Source organism: Lagopus leucura, unplaced genomic scaffold, assembly GCF_019238085.1.
Source record: "Lagopus leucura isolate 7727_CA_CO unplaced genomic scaffold, USGS_WTPT01 Super-Scaffold_100004, whole genome shotgun sequence".
Classification (NCBI taxonomy): Eukaryota; Metazoa; Chordata; class Aves; order Galliformes; family Phasianidae; genus Lagopus; species Lagopus leucura.
The window spans coordinates 25,450,483-25,471,637 of record NW_024962264.1 but is presented as its reverse complement, the minus strand read 5'-3'; the positions used below and the strand labels follow the sequence as shown (position 1 = coordinate 25,471,637).

Sequence of the window (21,155 nt, the reverse complement as noted above, 5' to 3'; positions counted from 1 at the left end):
AGATGAGAGTAAATATGGAGTGCTGCAATATCAGTATGGCAAATAACATCTACAGTGTCATGTACATGATGTGCTTTTCAGCATACCATCTCTTGCAGTGCAGGTGCTGATGATGGAAGTCTCCAGACTGCTGAACTCTGCTCTAGACCAGCAGCATTTCATCATCATGTGGTCATTGAAAGATTATGTAAGTTCTGTCCCACTGCTTTTCGCCATTGCAGTTTACCTGTGACAAGCTGTAAGCAGGCACCAGTGAGCACGAGTGCCTGGAGCTGTGTGAAAACTGCAGCTGTGGTTGTGTACACAGGATTTGTTGTGAGCAATGAATGTATTTCCCTGCTGCACATCTGTTGTCTCAAGAACTATTTTGATTGTGAGCATTAAAAAACTGAGAATGCAGAGGAGAAATAGTTTGTATGAGAGCATGTTTATTCATGGTAACAGGAACATAGGTTGATGTAAACTTATTCCTGTTCTAAATAAGCTTTTGCAGTTAGGCTGGGTTGTTCTCAGTGCCAGACTCTCATGGTACCCTAAGTAGAAAAAGCAGCAGGTCTGCTTAGAAAAGAGCAAAATGCATGGCTAAGCGTGCAGATTGAAAGCATCTGCAAGATTTAATGTACCAGAAGCTTGTTTCAGAAAGGAATTTTATTGACAGTATTGCAGTGTTTGTGAATGGCCAGTGATCTTGGACATTTAAAGGTGGTGATATAACAAAAAATTAACTGCTGGGTTCTGGAGGTTCTGTGCATGTACAGTTCAGTTTTATGAGCCACTGCCTGAAATTTGATACAATTGCATGCATATTGATATTGACAACAAGTATTAAAAGTAGTGCCCCAGTCATGAGGTTGAGGCCATAGTGCATCCGGCTGCTCTAGATGAGTTACTTACATTGTCTGCAGGGAAAATGTTTGACTCTACTGGAGATGCTCAGAGCTACATAATTTCTGTTCTTAATTAGCACATCAGCAGTGCAGCCAGACCTTAATTTCACAGCTCAGCAGTGCTGACATTCTCCTGGCACGGGATTCAGGTCAGAGCTGTGGCTGAGGCAGGGAAGTGCCAGCTTCAGAGCTCAGGAGGAGGCAGAGCATGAGACCAGAGCCTCTCATCCAACTCACAAGTGCCTTAAGCCAGTGTGTGAGACACCAGTATTCAACTGTGGGACTTTAATGGAAGTTGCTACATGAGGTTTGATGACACAAGCTTCTGTTAAGTACCTGTAACAACCAGATTTTGGAGTAAGCTTGTCTCTTGTGGCCAGGAAGAGAACCGAGGAGTCTATGTGGCCTGACAATTTGATTCTCTGTCACTGGTGTTCATGGGATGAAGGTTTAAATTCTCTCTTATGTTCCTTTACACCAAGCAGAAATGAAAACATGCAGCTTAAATAAAAGCAGGAGTAGCATAAAACTACTTATTCAAGAGAAATGCAAGACAAAAAACTCCTTCTCAGATTTTGGGATTGTCTCAAGAAAGAGAGAACAGATACAAAAATAATTCATATGTATTGAGTTGGTCTCTGTTTCCATCATGACTCAAAACACACACTCCTCAAATGTTTTACAGCACGGAATGTTTGCCTTTTAAATGCAATCCATTTAGGAGGCTTACACGCTTTTGATTGCTTTAACTTATTTTCCGTGAGTGGAACACTGAAAACCCATTTCTCAGCCACAGGATTCATAAACTAGAATCCAATTGTCTCAGTGTAAGAAATGGTTCTTTGCCACACCTTGAATGCCCCGTTCCATGCGGGTTGTATAAGCCACAAAAGAAACTTTCCTCCCAGTTAGCCTGTCAACAGCACAAACTTAGGACCTACCTAAGAGCAGGTGGAGCCACATTAAAACTTCACCTTCTGAAGAATCCAAGTTTGCAGTATAAGTGCTCAGGACATCAATATGAATTACGCTGGAAGCCACTTAGTTCTAGCTCTGCTTAACCTGGTGGGTTTTCAGGCTTCCCTCAAATGACCACTTGCCAGCCAACATGTGCCACAGTCAGGAGTTGCAGAAATAGGCAAAAAGTTGATCTGTGCTCTACAGAGGTCTTTGACTGGCATTTCATCACATGGTACCATAGGGGAAAGTGTTCATACAGAACTTTGGAGGATTAACCTCCTGATCACTGCAGGTCTGACTAGAGCTGGCTTGAAAGCAAAACCTGGGATCATCTGGGGCTGTATCTCACACACTTGCAATGTTAGGTTTTCCTCCTGCACAGCATCCCTGTTCTGCTGCTCATCAGTATGTAGAAAAGCAGAGCATGAAGGGGAAGCCCAGAATCATCAGGGCTGGCAGTGCTGCAGCATCCTGTGCAGTGAATAGGATCAGCATTTCAGGGGGTGGGATAAATAATTGCTCACTTCTGTACGTGCTGTTTGAAAAGATAAAAATAGGTGGAAGTGTGTGTGTTAACTGCGTGTCAGTACTGGTTTAAATTTGTACTGCAATGATTGCATTAATTAGTTGAAATGAAGGCATAGCAAGGAGTCTCTGGCTTCCCAGTTGATGCCTTCTCATGTTCTGTACAGGCATAGGAGCTCCATTTCAGCTCACCCCAGGCACATGAATGAGGGGTATTTAGGCTTAGAATAGCCTTGGTTTTCCTTTTAGTAGAGGAGACACATAATGGAGAAGATAAACAGCAATTTTTATTAGGCTGGAGTAGTTACCTTTTAGTGTAAGGACAAAAACAGAACCACGCTTCCTCATTCTTATGAAAAAAAAAATCACATTTTGTGGTAAGCATGAAACAGAACAGGGCACTCAGTAATTTGTAGGAAATACTACACTTGTTTCAGAGGAAGGTGTTTGAATCTGGTTGGAGAATCATCAGCAATTTGAGAAATGACATCAGCAGAGGGCATATATTTCTTAACACTGCACCTTAAGTGCACCTGTAGGATGTGGTTGTGACTGTAACTGCTAAGAGACACCTGGTTAGAGAACTGCTTTTATTCTGTACAAGTTGTACTGGTGGAGCTCGTGCATAATGGACAATCAACATATTTAGGTAGTGGTTGATTAAGACGCTGTATTATTTCAGGTACTTACTACAAAAAATGCATTAAACTGTGTGCAGTACAAGGCTTTTTGAACTTAAAATGATTCATTAAGGTGAAGCAGGCCACCTATAATCATTCCTCCCCACAAGATAATTTTACTCTATAGGACCACATTAATTTATACTCCAATTCCACTGCACTCATGTAAGCAGTTGTGCACATTCCAGAGCAGTCCTTCTGACTTCTAGAGCTGCCTCTCTGCTCTGCTCTGCTAACACACCATGTTATGCACATCTGTTCCTTCTGCGGGTGTGGGATGGACCTTAAGGTGTGATGGGAAGCGGTGGCCTGGAAGAAGTACCCATCTTAATTCTGCTCTGAATCCAAATTGCTGTGCTACACTCAGCATCTGTTCTGCTTTCACTCATTTCATGGGGAAATGAGAAACAATTTCTTTTTCACTGATTGCTTCCACGCCCAACGACTGCATCAAACTTAACATCAGTCAGCTTTTTGAGATAATTCAAGGCACGTTCTGGAAGCAACCTGGAAGAAAAAAAATCCATGAAATTAAACCTAGGGTAAGAATTCAGGTTTTGGAGGCAGTGGCACCACAGGTGAGACTGGAGCTCATCTGGGCACAGAATGCATGTTCACATCAGACACCAGAACTTCAGTCTGAGGGGTACTTCCTAAAAACCCACTGCCTTCATAACTCTTTGTCTAGCTTGACCTCCAGTCCCTTCAGCACCTTCCTCTTTTTATGATCACTTCAAGGACAGATATCCACTGCAAAGATGTTGATTTAATTACTGCTTGCAGGTTTAATGTTGAATGTAGACAAGTACATTAAAATGAAATGAGAACTGACTTTGCTTTCAAAACCTCATCTGGTTGATAGAGAATTTTGGGAAAGCAAAAGATTCTTTATGCTGTCATAGAACAGTTTTGGCTGTCTCCTGGCTTTTATGGATAAGTTACTATGAAGTAATTGTTGAGATACTGTAGATACTAACTGGAGTGGTAATGTAGTTGTGATACAAATCTAGCTTTTGAATCTAAGCTGTGGAGAAAATGCAGCCCCAACAGAGCAGCTACGCTGGATGTCTAAGAAGTATGAGGGGACCAACCTCACTTCACATGGCTGAGGGAAAGCAGCAGAACACTTCTCAAGCAGCATTCCCAGCAGTTGTGACATAGACCTGGTGCTGCCGTGAAGAAATGAACACCAAAAAGCAGCAGATCCTTAACTGTTTTTGGAGATTATCTGGGGCTGCTGGTCCAGAGAAATTATTTTTTGCAAGCCCACGGGATATTCAATTTGTTATGGAAAAGCAATCCCTTTATCTTCTTCTGCATCCCTACCATATCCCAAATGGAGCATCTGAGTTCTTCACTCAGCACTTGTGCAAAAAAAATGGATCATAACTACCTACATGACAGCTCAACAAAACCCTCATGGTGTCTGCTGTTGTCAGTGGAAAGAAAAACAGTGCACTGCAATGCTGATTTGCCCCAACTTCTAAAATAGCACAAAATTGAATCTGATGTTACAAGTGCTTTCAAGAAATAGTTAGATGTTGTACTGGTTTAGTAGGAAATATTGGTGACAGGTGGATGGCTGGATGGGATGACCTTAGAGGTCTTTTCCAACTTTGGTGATTCTATGAAGTGTAATGCTTGTACACTTGCACTTATCCCTTGTGTTGTTACGTACCTTTCAAGAAGTAAAGCAAAACGTTGATTTGATGGAACAAAAACCATTTTCTGGTTGGTCACTATTCCTTCCATCAGTGCCTTCACAACTTCATCAACCTCCAAGATCTTTCCAAGCCTAAAATCAAAAGAATGCATATATGTAAGGGCAACAGTGATAAAAACATGGGCAGCAGCTGAATATGAAGTAGGATGCTTCACATGTGCATGAAGTCAGGTAAATAAAAGATCACTGCTATGTGGGGTATGTACTCAGTTTGAATAACAGGTAAAGCAGGGGCAAATATGTAATGCTGACTTCGGATCATTACCTCACACTGGGGTTTTTGACAAATCCAGTATTTATAAAAACTGGACAGAGACACGTTGTTTTTATTCCATCCTTTCCCAGTGAAGACAGCTCATCCGTTAGGGCTTTATGAAATCCAACTGCAGCAAACTTGCTTGAACTGGTGGAGGAAAAAAAGCACAAATCAGAAGGCATGAATGTTATTTCTGGCCTGATAGAAAGGAGCTGAGAGAACATGCAGTACTGACTAATGAAGAAAACAGTGCAATCCACTTGGGAAGGCAAGGACTAATTCTAATTTTTGCTGTCTTACAGCGTTTTCCTAAAATAGATATTGCTGCCTGGGGAAAACATTTTGGGATGTGAAGTGGAATATCTAAGTAGTCTCAGTAGTGAACTGTCAGAGGAGTGTTAGGAAATATTAATTGGCATGCGTAAGTCTGATGTTTTTATTTTTGAAAGCTGAATTCAGTAGACAGTGTAATGTCCAGCATTTCTTACTACAGGAGAAAACATGGACTAAGTCTGTAAAGCTAAGAAGAAAAGGTAAAAACATACAAGTATTACTTTTTCTTATGGCTACAGCAACTCACAAGAGCACTATGTTATTCTAAGAAGAAGGAAAGCAGATACCTTTTTCACCAATCAAAGTCTGGATCAGTTATGGGGAGGAAAAAAAAAAAACAGATTCCATTAGTTTATTTGTCATTTCATTAGTCTTTCACTGAAGCATTGTTCCCGATTCAGTCAGAGCTAACGAGTAAATCAGTGGGCATTCCCACAAGCACTTATGTGCTGAGTGCTGTGGGTTTTCTTCCTCCTTTGGAAGAAGCTTACTGAGTGTACGTATTTCCTCTCCATGTTTGCTGGTGGAGAAGACAAAGATAAGAAATGAAGAGAGCTGATTTTGAAGTCACTTACCAGTAAACCACCATGAAAGGAGTTACAAATTGACCTGCTGCAGAAGCCACTGTGACAATGTGACCATGGTTGTTCTTCATCATTGTTGGCAGAAAAGCTCTTGTTGTCTTGAAAGGGATTTAGAACAAGGACCAGAAAAAGGGTTGGGGGAGGAGGAAAATAGTAATGTCTTAAGTGTTTTTCAACGCTGTTCCCAGGTATGTGCAATTAAGTGACTAATGCTTTTCCTAATGCTAGGTAGGTTCTGAGAATCATAGAAATGCCCATTCTCCCTCCAGCTGATGCACTGGAAGGACTCTTTCAGCAAAGTCAGGTATCAGCAGAAGATGATATACATGGTACTCCTAGCCTGCTTTTCAGTTTCGCTTGTCAACAGCAGCACTACAGTATCTCTCCCCAGCACACACACAGTTTGTTTTTCCTCCTGCAAACGGAAATTCTTTAATACTAGATATGCTGCTGAAAGCTGTCCTATCCCCAGGATCTGATTGCCAGAGTCCCAAAGAGCCAAAACCCCAGCTCAGAGATATCCCAGCTGCATCACCTCCACACACGCTGCTGGTAGAGAGCTGGGAGAAGCCCTGCAGGAGATAAGGTGGCAGCACTTGCAGGCAGCGGCAGGACAGCTACAGGATGGGATTAAAGCAGTGCCAGAAGCCCAGAGCAGAGCCAGCAATGAGACAGGTACAAAATACTTCAGGACAAAGCCCTGCAGACTGGCTAATGTACTGGTGGCAGTCAGGGAGAGGCTGGGTCTGGCTGCACCACGTGGCATGGCTAAGAGCTAGCAGACAGCCCTGCTCTGCACCTAGCTCTATGTACCAAAGGCTGCCTTCTCTCAGGGACCAGATGATAACAAACCAAACCACTTTGCATTATATGAAGTTTTTCTACTGCTTGCAGGCTCTTGGTGCCTGGCTGAGAGTGCCCAAACAGCCTGACCCAAAGAGAGACATTAAAACACTTCTGACATAGACCAACCTACGCTGCGGGAGAGGCCATCACAGCCAACTTGTGTGGAAAGGAAAACAAGGGAGCCAGGACAGCCCCAGATCAGCAAGAGACAATCAAGTTTCCCAACAGCCAGACTGAGTGCATGTTTGCTATACACACAAAGCAGCAAGAGAATTTGGTAATTTGCCTGTAGTTTTAAATAACTGTTGGTCTAAATACATATCCTTAATAACGCTTATGGAGGCATGAACGTGCTGGAGACCCTTACCCAGATGTGAGCAAGAATGTTGACTTCAAATGTTTTCTCAACTTGGTGGTCCTGGGTGGAGAGCAGGTCGGCAGCTGCAATCACACCAGCATTATTCACCAGGATGGAGACATCACCAATGTCCTTTTTCACCTTTTGGACCAAAAGATGTGTAGGTGAACGTCACTTGTTAACACACAAAGTCCAAGGTTGTGAGTAGCAAATGATTTAATTCTTACAGTGATTTTCTTGCAGTCAGGAACATGCAGTGTCCTTGTTGCAGCCAAAACCACAACAGTCCTGAAAGCTGATTTAGATCTGATGTTCTTCCCTTTTTTATTGCCAGTTATTACAGTGTTCTACGCATCACCCATGGACAAACATGCTCTACAATTACAGCTGGCACTGTGGACATACAAAATGATTTGAACCATTCCCTACAGTGCAGCCTTATACATTTTTATGTCTGTTCCTCAGCAAGGCAGTAGCAGGAAGTTTGGTTGCAGGGTCTAAAGTCTGAAGCACGAGCTCAATAGGACAAAGGCTCCCAGATTAGGATGGGACAAGCTGCAGTACCTGAAGGTATGTATGTACAGCAGCAAACAGTGGTGAGATTGCAGGGGCTTGCACAAACTGAGTGGGACACCTCGGTGCTGTCTTCCAGCACTTCCCAAATCGAAGCACGTTTGGGTAAGCCCTGGCACATGCACCTGCTCCCCTACCTTCTCGGCAGCGCTGTAGATCTCCTCCCTTTTGCTGCAGTCCACCACAAAGGTGTGAACGGTGGCTCCCAGCCCTTCGCATTCTGCTGCTGTCTCCTTGAGGCCATGCTGTGGGAAGAAGGATGCATGTATGACACGGGTGCCACGGCCTCGGAACAGCCCGTTTATCCACACCGCGGCCCTAGCCTCACCGCCTCGACGTCCCACAGCACCAGGCGGCTCTGGCGCCGGGCGAACTCGCGGGCCGTGGCCCTGCCCAGCCCGCGGGCAGCGCCCGTCACCAGCACCAGCTCCCCGCGGACGGTCTTCCTCTTGGCGGGCAGCAGCAGCTTCACCAGCGCCTCCACGTAGGCGTACAGCAGCGTGCCCAGGAACACCAGCACCTCCAGCGCAGAGTTCATCTTGCGACCGCTCTGCACGACCGCGACAAGTCAACGCACGCGACCCCACCGGGCGACGGGGCAGAGGGAAGCAGCCAATCGGGAGCGCGCTGTGAGCGAGGGGCGGGGCCAAAGGAGGGGCGCAGCCAACGGGATGGTGGCGCCGCTGATTGGCCGGGCTCCGCCCAATGAAATGGCGATGAGCTCTCGGAGGTGGTCACGTGTTTTGTTTAACAAACAAAACATCTTAAAATCGTAGGTAGGAGCTGGTGGTTGTTGCTGCAGGAGGGGGTTGTGCGCTACGTGAGCAGTCAAAAGCATGGGATGGAGGTTTGACAGAGCCCAGAGTCTGAGGGCACAGCTGCTGCAGTAACGCCCTTCCTGTTTTGCGGACAGTGGGGGTCACTGAAGTGACCTGGGAATATTTGTTGTTAAGAAATGATGAAGAAGTTGTGATTGCTTGCTGTCTATCATTTATTCAGGCTTAGAAAGTAAGCAGACAAGGGTGGGGAGAGATATTCACTGTGACCCACGCTGGCTTTGATCACCTCTTTGCTGATCTGTGGTTTCAATGTGCTGGTGACAAAAGGCATGAAGGAAGCAGAAGACGATCGGAAAGCAGCAGTATTTCATAGGCGACAGCCCTGGTTGTTCAGATAGGTATCTACAGAGTGAGAACGGAATTGCAGAGTAGAACCAATGGCATTAGTGGCTTTAGTCTATTGATTGATGCATGATGTGAAGCACATCCCCAACAGTGTCGTCAGCTTTGGAAAACAGAGCCCTGTGAGCAGGTGACCGGGCAGCTGCTGGTGGCTGAGGATAAAGCTGGCTGTCCTGTGATGAGTCAAAATAGCATTGGTTTTCATTTCACGTGAGGTGCTTACGTTAACAGAGAGCGCTAAAGGTGAAAACAGAAAAATAAGAATTCTGCAAGTACCATGCTGAACAAGGCATAAAAGCTGCACTGCTCCCAAGAGCCGTGTGTTATTTCTGGAAGGAAAAAATTCTCTAAAGACTGTTTATTGCATAATTAGAATAATGCAAGTGAGGAATAGGCAAATGTAGTGGTAGAGCTTGCTGCAGGATTGTCTTCTGCTATGAGACGGGTGGCTTACCTCAGACTCACAGCAAAACAGATGGCTAAGCATGCTTGGGGCGTTTCTGGAGGAGGCGAAGAATGGAATGCAAAGGAAAGAAAATGGTCCTTTCTTGTGGGTACTGTGAAAGGAGAGAAATTGTGCATCAGTGTTTCCCAGTTCAGTACCAACCCCTCCAGGTAAATCTGAATGTTAGAGCTGATGAGATTCAGTTACTGAGAAACAGAAGGCTTACCTGTTCTGAGCTGTCTGAACCGGAGCTTTCATTGCTGTCAAGTTGCTGCTGTAGAAAAAGTATGATGTGGTTTTTTTTTGTTTTTTTTTGTTTTTTTTTTTTTTGAGCAAAGCATAATTAATTGTACTTGCTGGGGGGTTTTTTGTTAGTTTTATTATCAACAAAAATAAACAGGTACTTCATTGTTGTTTTTAAAAATGCATATATTTTTAATCAACGTGTCTTGTTAGAATGCTACATCTAAGAAGGGAATTGATCTTCAGTGTCTGAAAAATTGTCAGCTTAATTCTGTACTGTTGGAATGAGGACTTGGTTGATGGGCTGGGTGTGAGCTTGCTATTTATTGTTTTTGCTTTCAAGTCTGAGAAGGGCTTAATCTTAACCTGGAAATCTAGATTGGGAATACCATAAATGCATTTAGCCGTGTAACAACCGTTGATGTTCTTGAGGCTGTCCTGACAGATAAAAGCCATGTAATTTCCAGCTGTCAATGTTAAGATTTCCCACACTGGATGCCTGTGTATTTTTTGTTCAGTACTTACTGCATTGGTGACAGCAAGGACCATGCTCAGAATGCAGGACAGCAGCAGGAACTTCATTGTGAGAGAGACTCCTGTGAAGCAGACAGCAAGCAGAGTTACAGCTTTTGGCTGAAAAGGAGATGTGGAGGAGTAATAAGGCTGTCCTCTGAGAGGAGTGACAGGGAAATGGGGCAGCAGGAGCTGTGCTGTGAGTTGTGTGCACTACGTTGGGTGTCCTCGAGTGCCAGCCCTGTGTTTGAGCTGGTGATTGTGCAGCCAGGGTAAGTAAAGGGTGTTTTTTGAGTGGTCTTTGCCAGGAGCTGTTTCTTTGCAGCCTCACAGAAAGGCTGAGGGACCTCTGGAGCTGATGGTGATCACCCCCCTCCCATATCCAGGCCCCTCCAGCAGGGTCTGCAGGAGCAGGTTTGTCCAGGACTGTGTCCAGGTGGGATCGGAGCCTCTCCTGTGGTGGAGGCTCTACAGCCGGTATGGACAACCTGCTCCAGCACCTGCCTGCAGCATAGCTCAGGTAAGAGCCAAGGATCTGTGTTACCTTTGGGCTGCATGTTGAGCGGCTGGTCGGTGGATCAGGAGGCAGATGGCTCTGGCAACAGCAATGCATGGATGGCCGGTGTCTATATATATATGGTTTTGGGTAGTGTGGCTTGCATCAGAAAACCACAAGATGTCATGAGTCATATCTTGTTTGGACCCGCTGATTTTTCAGTTTAATTACTTCCCACCTGGTAAAGCAGCCAAATGTTTTAGTTGACCTTTATGATTTTTATATAATCCTTGGGGGATTGACAGGTTTGGCAATGGGAATGCGTGTTGTGTTTGTGCTGTGAAAGGAATGTCTGTTGTCTTTTTCACTATGGAAGTTCTCCTATTTAGGAAGTACTTGTGTGATAACAATGTCCAGAGTACTGAAGCTGCTAGGGTTACAGTTTCCAAATGGAAAAATCAGCTAATTGTGGAAACCTTTTCCAGGGTCCATGTGTATAACAACATCAGTAGAATTCACCATCAATGTGTTCATCAAGGAGAAGTCATGCCTGACAGACTTGACAAGGTCCTGCAATGAAACAGCCTGATGGATGAGCGGAGGGCAGTGGATATTGTCTTCTTTGGAATCAGTAAGGCCTTTGCCACTGTCTCCTGCAATGTCGAAAGAAATTTGACTTCTTTGAAAGAAAGTCCTCATCCTCAGTGAAAAGAACTGACAGTGACTGTAGAAAAGAAATAAAAGTGCCCCTCCAAAATGGGCAGAAGTGGGAATAACTGGAGATTGATTTGAGTAACGTGTGGAAATCCTAATCTGCCTTGGAGATGTAGTTGTTTGCCTCAGGGAACTTGGACGGTTTTAAGGAAAGTCTTCCCTGTTTGTCCTGATGAGTTCTGTTTCACTGCATCTTCTTCTGTCACTTAGCTGGAGCAGAGCCCCAGTTGGTTTTAAGCTCTGTGGAGAATAAGACAATCCCTTGTGTGCTGACCTTTCCTAAACAGGCTGATGAACTAGCTTTGATTGTTGTAAACAGGCTGAGCCATGGCTGTGGTCAGGCAGAACAAAATGCTGTCAAAACTTCTTCCTCCCTAAGAGATTTAAAGTCCTAGAGAAAGGCTCTTTATCAAATGGAATTTGCACAGAGCAAGCTAATATACACTAATCCAAATTCATGTATATGCCCTGCTGTGTGATGTTACAGAAGGTGCGGTGGGTGACATGTCAGGTTTACAGGAGGAACTGTCAGCAAAATATGTTTTGGTGGTCACCCATCCTTTTTTTATGAAAGATATTCCAGTGCTGAACTTTCTGATGGCTTTATTCATTGCCCCATGGAGAATCAGGCCGGAGTTGCACTGGGATAAGCCCTTGCTCATACGAGGGCAAAGGAGCAGGAGCCAGGTGGAGTTCTGTGTTCTGAGCTACCCGAATGGCATTTCTGAATGCCATTCCTTTTGACATGGTTCAGGTGAAGGCTGTTTTCTGATCTCACTCTGTAGGAAGTGTTTGGGGTCTCCTGCTTCCAGCAGAGTACATCTGGAGTGGTTGTTTTTGGTGAAGTGCTTGGCTTGACATCACAAACATACTCATATGTAATGATCTCCTTTTTTAAATTGCCATGTGTTCTGCCAGTATGCATTTGTAATGTAACTGTTCTTGGATCAGCCTGTTGTATTTTCCGTATCTAATTGAGTCTACATTGCCCAGTTTGTGCTTTGATTTACTTCTGTGTAATTCAGCACTCAGAACCCTAGCCAGAATAGAAATGTTAGTAAGAAATTGAAGAATTTAAAAGATCACTTGAATTTCTTCCTCCAGCTCTAATGATGTAACTGCATTGTCCTATTTGAAAGGGATTACTTACTTTTCTCTTTTCATTTAGAAATTCAGATATATTCAAATTGTGTTCATAATTGGATATAGAAGGATTTTTATCTTACCTACTCTAAGAAGAGTGAAGGCTCCATTAATGTCCAGAATTGACTTGTATAAGATCAGTTGTTAATAGAGATTTGGCTTTGGCTGCTTTGGCTGCACAGTTGCTCATCCTGTATGTGGGGCAGATGTTTGATTCCACTGGAGATGCACAGAACTACAGACTTGTTACTCTTCTCCTGGAACTTCTTTCTGTTCTTAATTAGCACATCAGCAGTGCAGCCAGACCCTAATTTCACAGCTCAGCAGTGCTGGCATTCTCCTGGCATGGGATTCAGGTCAGAGCTGTGGCTGAGGCAGGGAAGTGCCAGCTCCAGGACTCAGGGGGAGGCAGAGCATGAGTTCAGAGCCACTCATAAGTGCTCTAAGCCAGTGAGAGACACCAGTATTCAACTGTGGGATGTTACTGGAAGTTGCTACATGAGGTTTGATGGCATAGGCTTCTGTTAAGTACCTGTAACAACCAGATTTTGGAGTAAGCTTGTCTCTTGTGGCCAGGAAGAGAATTGAGAAGCCTAAAAAAACATTGGTATGCAGAACAAGGACTATCTTAGAAGCCACCCACTTCTTGGTGTATTTAATGTGGGCAGCGTATTCAGGCCTCCTGCAAATGGCCACTGGCCAGCCAATGCCTGCCACAGTCAGTTCTGTGAGTAGGCAGAAACACAATCTGTGCCCTGGAGAGGTCTTTGACCAGCGTTTCGTTGCATGGTGTTCTCTTGTATCTCAGGGCAAAGGCAGGTAGTTCATGCAGAGCTTCAGAGGCTTAACCTCCTGGTCATTGCAGGTGGCTGCCTCATGTCTGGCTTGTGAGGAAGAGCTGGGCCCATCTGGGGCTGTTCCCCTTATATTCCTGCTCATTGGTTTGGCACACAAACCTGTGTCTGGGCCCAGGTTCTGGCAGAGTATTCCTGCACTGCTGCTGCTCCTCTGCACTTGCACAGGGAAGAGCAGGGTGGAAAGGGGAAGCCCAGGATTATCCAGGGCTGGCAGTGCTACAGTGTCTTCTGCAATGAATGGGTTTAAGGTTTCAGAGGATTGGAATAGATAAACTCTCAGGAAGGAGAACAGGTATGGGGAAGCGTGTATGTTAACCGGAGTCAGTGCTGTTTCAACCTTATGCTGTAAGGAAAGCATTGTTCAGCTGAAAAGAAGACAGAGCCAGGAATATCTGGCTTACCAGCTGAGGCCTTCACTTGTATTCTACACAGTCATAGAGGCACTTCCACTTCAGCTCACCCCAGTACATGAATGAAGGCACAGCATATCCTTGCTTTTACTTCTAACAGATGAGCCTGACTTTTGAATACTAGAACAGATAGCATAATTTACACTAAGTTGAATTATTTGCCTTCTAGTATAGGGAGAAAAATAGTGCTATTTTTTTCTGCATTCTTATGAAATAAATCACATTTGTGGTGCACATGAAACAGAACAGAGCACCCAGAAATTTGTAAGGAAATCACAGAATCATAGAATGGCCTGGGCTGAAAAGGTCCACAATGATCATCAAAATTTAAACCCCCCTGCTACGTGCAGGGTTGCTCTGTTTTAAAGGAAGGTGTTTGTCTGGGAGGCAGAGAATATGTTACTTGACAACTTCTGGGTGGAGAACTGCATTTATTCTGTATAAGTTGTACTGACGGTGCTCATGCATAATGGACAATCAACATACTTAGGTAACACGTGATTAAAAGGCTGTATTATTTTAAGTACTCATTACAAAAGCACAAAACATGGAGTGTGCAGCACAAGGCTCCTTGAACTTAAAATGATTCATTAAGATGAAGTGGGACACCTTGAAGCACTCCTCCCCACACAAGACAGTGTTGCTCAGTGATAAGACCAGATTAATTTACACTCAGGCAATCCCACTGTATTCATATAGGTAGCTGCTCTTACCCCAAAATAGGGCTTGATGGGTTTCCTGTTTGCTACAGCACTAGGAGTCAGAGATCGTAGAATGCACAGCCAGAACAGTCCTTCTGACTTCTAGAGCTGCCTCTCTGCTCTGCTAACACACCATGTTATGCACATCTGTTCCTGCTGCAGGTGTGGGATGGACCTTAAGGTGTGATGGGAAGCGGTGGCCTGGAAGAAGTACCCATCTTAATTCTGCTCTGAATCCAAATCGCTGTGCTACACTCAGCATCTGTTCTGCTTTCACTCATTTCATGGGGAAATGAGAAACAATTTCTTTTTCACTGATTGCTTCTATGCCCAACAATTGCATCAAACTTAACATCAGTCAGCTTTTTGAGAACATTCGAGGCACGTTCTGGAATCAACCTGGAGGATGAAAAAAAAAAAAAAGCCAATGAAATTAAACCTAGGGTAAGAATTCAGGTTTTGGAGACAGCGGCACAGGTGAGACTGGAGCTCATCTGGGCACAGAATGCATGTTCACATCAGACTGAGACCAGATCTTAAATCTGGGGAGTATTTCCTAAAAACCCACTGCCTTCATAACTCTTTGACTAGTTTGACAGTCCCTTCAGCACCTTCCTCCTTTTATGATCACTTCAAGGACAGATATCCACTGCAAAGGATGTTGGCTGCAACACTGCTTGCAGAACCCTGGAAGGTTTAACACTGAGTAGAGAGCTGTGCTTATAAAGTGGCTTTTCTGCTTTCAAAAGCAGCAGTCTGAGGAAAGGATGGGATGGTAAAAGAGAGACCTTGAGGTGCACTTTCCTCTTCTATGATTTTTTTTTTTCTTAGCATGAGCCATGTCTCTTTGAGTCTGCTTGCTCCTAGCTTAACATGGAGTTATCTTAAGGGTTAAGACAGTAGTAACCACCACTTCTTTGTGGCTTTGCACACTTCTGCTGTCCAAATATCCCTTGGAATGCAGGAGTTGTTTCTTAACTGTCTGATGTTGAGTTTCATTAACAAGCTATTATGAAGTGTTTCCAGGGATGCTGTAGCAGTTAACTGAAGTGTCAGTGTAGTTGTTCTTATGTGAATGCCAGGTTTCCAGTCAGAGCTCCAATAAAAACAGAGCCTCACTAAAGCAGCAGCTACAATGAATATTTAAGAAGTCTGAGGACAAATTTCACTTCACATGGCAGAGAGAAGCAGCATTCTCAGCCTCCATGACCTATACCTTGTGGTGTTGACATCAGGAAATGAACAATAAAAAGCAGCAGTTGTTCAGCTATTTCTGGAGCTTGCCTGGGGCTGCTGATCCAGAGAAACTATTCTTTGTGAGCCCTGTGGCAATTCCCATTTGTGAATGGAAAGTGATCCCTTGATCTCTCTCTGCCTGAAGTAAAATATGGAATGACATAAATAACTCAATGCAGTGGTGAAAAACATTGAAGATAGTAGAAAATAAATGAAATCAGGTTGAACTAACCTTCTCGTATCAATCTGCCATGCAGGAGTATTTCTATGCTGCCAAATGTTGTATTTGACTACTAACAGTGCTAGTTACACTTCCTCCTACAGTGAGGCTTAAACTTGAAGCAGATGTTAACAGGTGTGATGCTTGTACACTCTTGCAGTTATGTTGCATCTTTTTTCCCCTTCTTTGGTGGTTTGTTTGTATGCGTGTGTGTGTGCACGCAACTTACATTTCAGAAAGTAAAGCAAAGCTCAGCTGTGGTGGAATAAAAACCATTTTCTGGTTGGTCACTATTCCTTCCATCAGTGCCTTCACAACTTCATCAACCTCCAAGATCTTTCCAAGCCTAAAATCAAAAGAATGCATATATATGAGATATATATGAGTGATAAAACATGGGCAGCAGCTGAATATGAAATAGGATGCTTCACGTGTGTGTGCACAAAGTCAGGTAAATAAAGGACAACTGCTATGTGGGACATACACTCCGTTTGAATAACAGAGGTAAAGCATGGGCAAATATGTAATGCTGACTTGTGACCATTACCTAGTACGGGGGTTTTTGACAAATCCAGTATTCATAAAAACTGGACAGAGACACGTTGTTTTTATTCCATCCTTTCCCAGTGAAGACAGCTCCTCCGTTAGGGCTTTATGAAATCCAACTGCAGCAAACTTGCTTGAACTGGTGGAGGAAAAAAGCACAAATCAGAAGGCATGAATGTTATTTCTGGCCTGACAGAAATGGATAGGGGCTGTAAGAACATGCAGTACTGAGTAGTGAGGGAAACAGTGAGAAGGCAGGGACTAATTCTAAGTTTTGTTGTGCCACATTGTAGTGCTGAAATACACACTGCAGCTTGGGGAAGACGCTATGGGATGCAAAGTGGGTGGCTTTCAGAAAGTTACCTTTATAATGAAGAGTCTGACAATGTTAGTGCATAAATCCAAAGTGTTTACTTGTTAAGAGTGGTGTTAGAAAATTCTTGGCTAGCAGAAACAGATGAACATATTTGATGCTAAGGATCTGAACAATGAAATCTGATTAAAACTCCTGGCTCAGGAGTTCTCCTGCTAAGAATAGTGACTCCCTGTGCAGGAACATTCTGAGGGAAAATGGTTCTGTTTGGAACCACCATAGTAGGCTAACAACATGCAGTCTGATAATATGCCATGTTACAGTTTTTCTGTAACTTTGTGCATGAGTTATAAATGCTTCTATTTTAAGTGGGCAGTGTATTGACCTCTCAGTAGTGACCTGATACTTGCAACACTAAGTATTAACATGTTTCTTCTATCATGTGAAAGGTTTACTGTCGAAGCCTGCATTTTACCACATGGGGGCAGAAGTATTTCTATACACTGCAGTCGTTGCTACAACTGCTAGAAATAGGAAAAGCTGCTCATTATATGTTCACTTGATAACACTACAGTGACTCACGAGAGCACTACAGTCTAAGAAGAAGGGAATAAAATACCTTTCTTAGTAAGCAAAAGTCCAGATCACTTATGGAGAGAAGAAAGATTGAAGATTGCGTTAGTTGATTTGTAACATGTCAGTCCTTCATTGGATCACCTGAATCAGTCAGAGCTAATAAGCAAATCAGAGGGTACCTCAATTGCTCCTTATGTGGTGCATGTTGTGGGCTTTTTCTCCTTAGCACTGTCCTTTGGAAGTAGCTTATTCAGTGGGAAGTTTATTTCTTTTACTCCGTGTTTGCTGGTGGAGAAGACACAATTAAAATTAAATGAAGAGAGCTGATTTTGAAGTCACTTACCAGTAAGCCACCATGAAAGAAGTTACAAATTGACCTGCTGCAGAAGCCACTGTGACAATGTGACCATGGTTGTTCTTCATCATTGTTGGCAGAAAAGCTCTTGTTGTCTTGAAAAGGTGTTTTAAAAAGGGGCAGAAATAGGGTGGGGAGGAAGAGGAGGAAAACAGCAATGCCTTCTTAGATGTCTTCAACACTGATCCCAATTACTTGCAATTAAGTGAAGCTATCCCTAATGCAAGGTGCTACATAGCACCCAAGGCCCTGAGAAGCAGATGCCCATTCTCTGTTCAGATGGTGCAATCTGATTTCCAAAGGGAACCTTTCAGCAAAGTCAAGTATCAACAGAGGCTGATGCTCATGTTGCTCCTAGCCTGCTTTCTAGATTTTCCTTGTCAGCAGCAACACTGCCAGTGTCTCTTCCCTAGCAAGTACAATCTGTAAGCGCTCCTTTTTTCACCTGCAAGTAGAATTTCTTTAACACCTGTGACCACCACCCTGTAGGCCCCACTGACAGCTGAGTCCCCAGGGTAAGCTACCAGAGTGCCAAGGAGCCAAGAGCCCATCTCTGAGATGTCCCAGCTGCATCACCTCCAAGCAGGCTGCTGGCAGAGAGCTGAGTGAAGCTCTGCAGAGGATAAAGCAGGTGCCATTTCCATCCTTAACAACACTCACAAAAACACGAAGGCATAAAAACAGTAGCAGCCCTTACCCAAATGTGAGCAAGAATGTTGATTTCAAACATTTTCTCAATTTGGTGGTCCTGGGTGGAGAGGAGGTCAGCAGCTGTAATCACACCAGCATTATTCACCAGGATGGAGACATCACCAATATCCTTTTTCACCTTTTAGACAAGAGGAACGTGCAGCCCCATGACATTCATTATCACAGAAGTGCAAGGTTGTGAGCAACAATTAATTTAACTCTTACAATTCTTTGGTTTTTTGTTTTTGTTTTTTTTCAGAGAGGAGAAAATCATGTTCTTTCCCAATCTGGTAGGAACCGTGGAGTATCCAGAAAGCTGATTTAGATCTGGTGTTTTTTCCCTTATTTACTGCCAGTATTTATAGTCTCCTACACATCACCCACAGAAAATATGCTCTACACAGTCACAGCTGGCACAATCTGCGTGGAGAACCTCAGGTGCTGTTTTCCAGCCTTTCTCAAAACCCAAGCATGTTTGGGTAAGCCTTGGCACATGTGCCTGCTCCCCTACCTTCTCGGCAGCGCTGTAGATCTCCTCTCTTTTGCTGCAGTCCACCACAAAGGTGTGAACGGTGGCTCCCAGCCCCTCACACTCTGTTGCCGTCTCCTTGAGGCCATGCTGTGGGAGGAAGGAAAGAAGGATACATGTATGACGTGAGTGCAGTGGCATCAGTACAGCCTGCTTGGTTGCATGTGCAACTGTACGTTGCCTGAGCTTTGCTGTTTGGGCACCATGGAACCTTAAGGGAGGACTTTAAATTTAGGACCTGCACAGGACTGCTGCTAGAAATGGAAGATAGAGACAATAATGCCCTTGCCTCGGTAAAGCTCATTTAGCTGGACAGTGGGAAGTGGGCACCAGGTGACAGCTGGCAGCCTCCTGATTGCATGCAGAGGACTAAAGGGCAGCTGCAGGTGACAGCCTGGAGATACCACAAGTATACCCAGAATATGGCAGGAGTAATGGTTTGGCTGTGAGAAAGGAGGTATGGCACTCAATGTACAACCTGGAAAGTCTGTTGACCGAGGTGTCCATGTTTTGTGTTAGACTGAAATAACAAGGGCATCTTTTACCATCAAAACAGATTAACGGTGCCATGCTCCTTCTGACCTTCCATCATCTCTTAGCTTGTCCAAAGCTCTGGGTTCCACTGCCTCTTTTAGCTACCTAATTCATTGCTTGCTAACATGTATTCAGGCATTCCTCCCAGAATTATGGGTGAGTGTTGCAGCTACAAACCTAAGGTCAGTACCTCTTCCCTTCCCACAGGAGGTAGAAAACAAAAGCACAGATCATAGGGGTTAGCGGGGACTTCTGGGAGTCCAAACTTGTGATAAAGCAGGTTCCCTACAGCAGGTCACACAGGTTAAGTGTCCAGGTGAGTCTTGAATATCTCCAGAAAAAGAGACCACAACCCCTTTGGGCAGTTGTTCCAGTGCTCTGTCACCCTCACAGTAAAGAAGTTCTTCATTGTGTTAGTATGGAACTTTTGTGTTCCAGTTTCTTACCACTGCCCTTTGTTCAACTGTTGCATGCCACTGAAAAAGAATCCACCCCCTCCAACTTGACTCCCACACTTTAGGTATTTATAAACAATTATCAGATCCCCTCTCAGCCTTCTCCAGAATGAACAGCTTCAGGACTCTGAGCCTTTCCTCATAAAGGAAAATGCTTCAGGCTCTTAATCATCTTTGTGGCCCTCTGCTGGACCCTCTAGGAGATCCCTTTCTTTCTTGGACTGGAGAGCTCAAAACTGGATACAGTGTTCTAGATGTCTTTAAAGTAAAAAAAGGGAAGATTTAGGTTAGATGTTAGAAATTTTTTACTCAGAAGGTGGTGATTGCCCAGAGAGGTTGTGAATGCCCCATCTTTGCAGACATTCAAAGCCAGGTTGGATTGGATACTGCACAGCCTGGTCTGGTGGTTGGCAACCCTGCCCATGGCAGGGGGTTGGAACTAGATGATCTTTAAGGTCCTGTCCAACTTAAGCCATTCTGTGATTTCATGTGGCCACAGCAGCGAAGAATAAAGGAGGAAGAGAACCTCTCTCTACATGCTGGCCAGGCTCTTTGCAATGCACTTCTTGGCCATGAGGGCACATTCCTGGCTAATGTCCAACCACCGGTCAACAGTTGGTCAGCTGCTGGTCAACCAGTACACCGCTGGTGTTCTTGGCCACCAACCTCTGCAGAGCTCCTTTGCAGGAGGTCAGCCCCTAACCCGTAGCGATGCATTTGATGGATGACACACGACGGATGACTTGCTGCTTGGCTTCAGCCCTTCCTGCATCCCAAGAGCAGTGCCATGCATGCCCGAGTCTGTGCTGGAGGTGAGCACACAAGTACACTACTAAACATCCCCACCGCGGGACAGCTGTACTCTGTATACATGATACTCCCCTCACCGCACACAGAGACGGTTCCCAGATCCCCGCAGCCACCTGCGGCCACGAGCCCCGCTCCCCCCGCGCCGGCAGGACCTCCCCGTCGACCCCATCCCTTTGTTACCGCCTCGACGTCCCACAGCACCAGGCGGCTCTGGCGCCGGGCGAACTCGCGGGCCGTGGCCCTGCCCAGCCCGCGGGCAGCACCCGTCACCAGCACCAGCTCCCCGCGGACGGTCTTCCTCTTGGCGGGCAGCAGTAGCTTCACCAGCGCCTCCGCGTAGGAGTACAGCAGCGTGCCCAGGAACACCAGCAGCCCCAGCGCGAGGTTCATCCTGGCGCCACCCGGCAGCCCGGAGCGCTCCTTCGGCAACTTGCAGTACCGCCACCAGGTGGCGCACACACCG

At 44.8% G+C, this 21,155-nt stretch overlaps 2 protein-coding genes and 2 long non-coding RNA genes across 6 annotated transcripts; 1 reads left to right on the top strand and 3 right to left on the bottom strand.

The window, feature by feature from the left end:
- Positions 1-2,637: 2,637 nt before the first annotated feature.
- Positions 2,638-8,307, bottom strand: LOC122180286 (estradiol 17-beta-dehydrogenase 11-like). Its single transcript, XM_042871852.1, has 7 exons — positions 8,054-8,307; positions 7,863-7,970; positions 7,162-7,293; positions 5,940-6,046; positions 5,041-5,178; positions 4,731-4,847; positions 2,638-3,559 (listed from the first exon to the last, which is right to left on the bottom strand). Exons 1-7 carry the CDS (start codon positions 8,261-8,263, stop codon positions 3,472-3,474), a joined length of 900 nt encoding a protein of 299 aa, XP_042727786.1. The 5' UTR covers positions 8,264-8,307; the 3' UTR covers positions 2,638-3,471.
- A 518-nt stretch (positions 8,308-8,825) lies between these two features.
- On the bottom strand, positions 8,826-10,722 carry LOC122180289. Of its 2 annotated transcripts, XR_006178985.1 has the most exons (5): positions 10,652-10,722; positions 10,120-10,190; positions 9,578-9,625; positions 9,361-9,463; positions 8,826-9,079 (listed from the first exon to the last, which is right to left on the bottom strand). It is a non-coding gene; the product is annotated as an uncharacterized LOC122180289 (long non-coding RNA). The 2 variants fall into 2 exon arrangements; XR_006178984.1 differs by lacking the exon at positions 10,652-10,722 and having other exon boundaries at positions 10,120-10,339.
- On the top strand, positions 8,826-12,639 carry LOC122180291. 2 transcript variants are annotated; one of them, XR_006178987.1, is made up of 3 exons: positions 8,826-9,521; positions 10,113-10,627; positions 11,089-12,639. It is a non-coding gene; the product is annotated as an uncharacterized LOC122180291 (long non-coding RNA). The 2 variants fall into 2 exon arrangements; XR_006178986.1 differs by having other exon boundaries at positions 8,826-9,636.
- A 1,502-nt stretch (positions 12,640-14,141) lies between these two features.
- LOC122180287 (estradiol 17-beta-dehydrogenase 11-like) lies at positions 14,142-21,133 on the bottom strand. Its single transcript, XM_042871853.1, has 7 exons — positions 20,873-21,133; positions 18,876-18,983; positions 18,372-18,503; positions 17,663-17,769; positions 16,432-16,569; positions 16,114-16,230; positions 14,142-14,827 (listed from the first exon to the last, which is right to left on the bottom strand). Exons 1-7 carry the CDS (start codon positions 21,080-21,082, stop codon positions 14,740-14,742), a joined length of 900 nt encoding a protein of 299 aa, XP_042727787.1. The 5' UTR covers positions 21,083-21,133; the 3' UTR covers positions 14,142-14,739.
- Between the last annotated feature and the right edge of the window lie 22 nt (positions 21,134-21,155).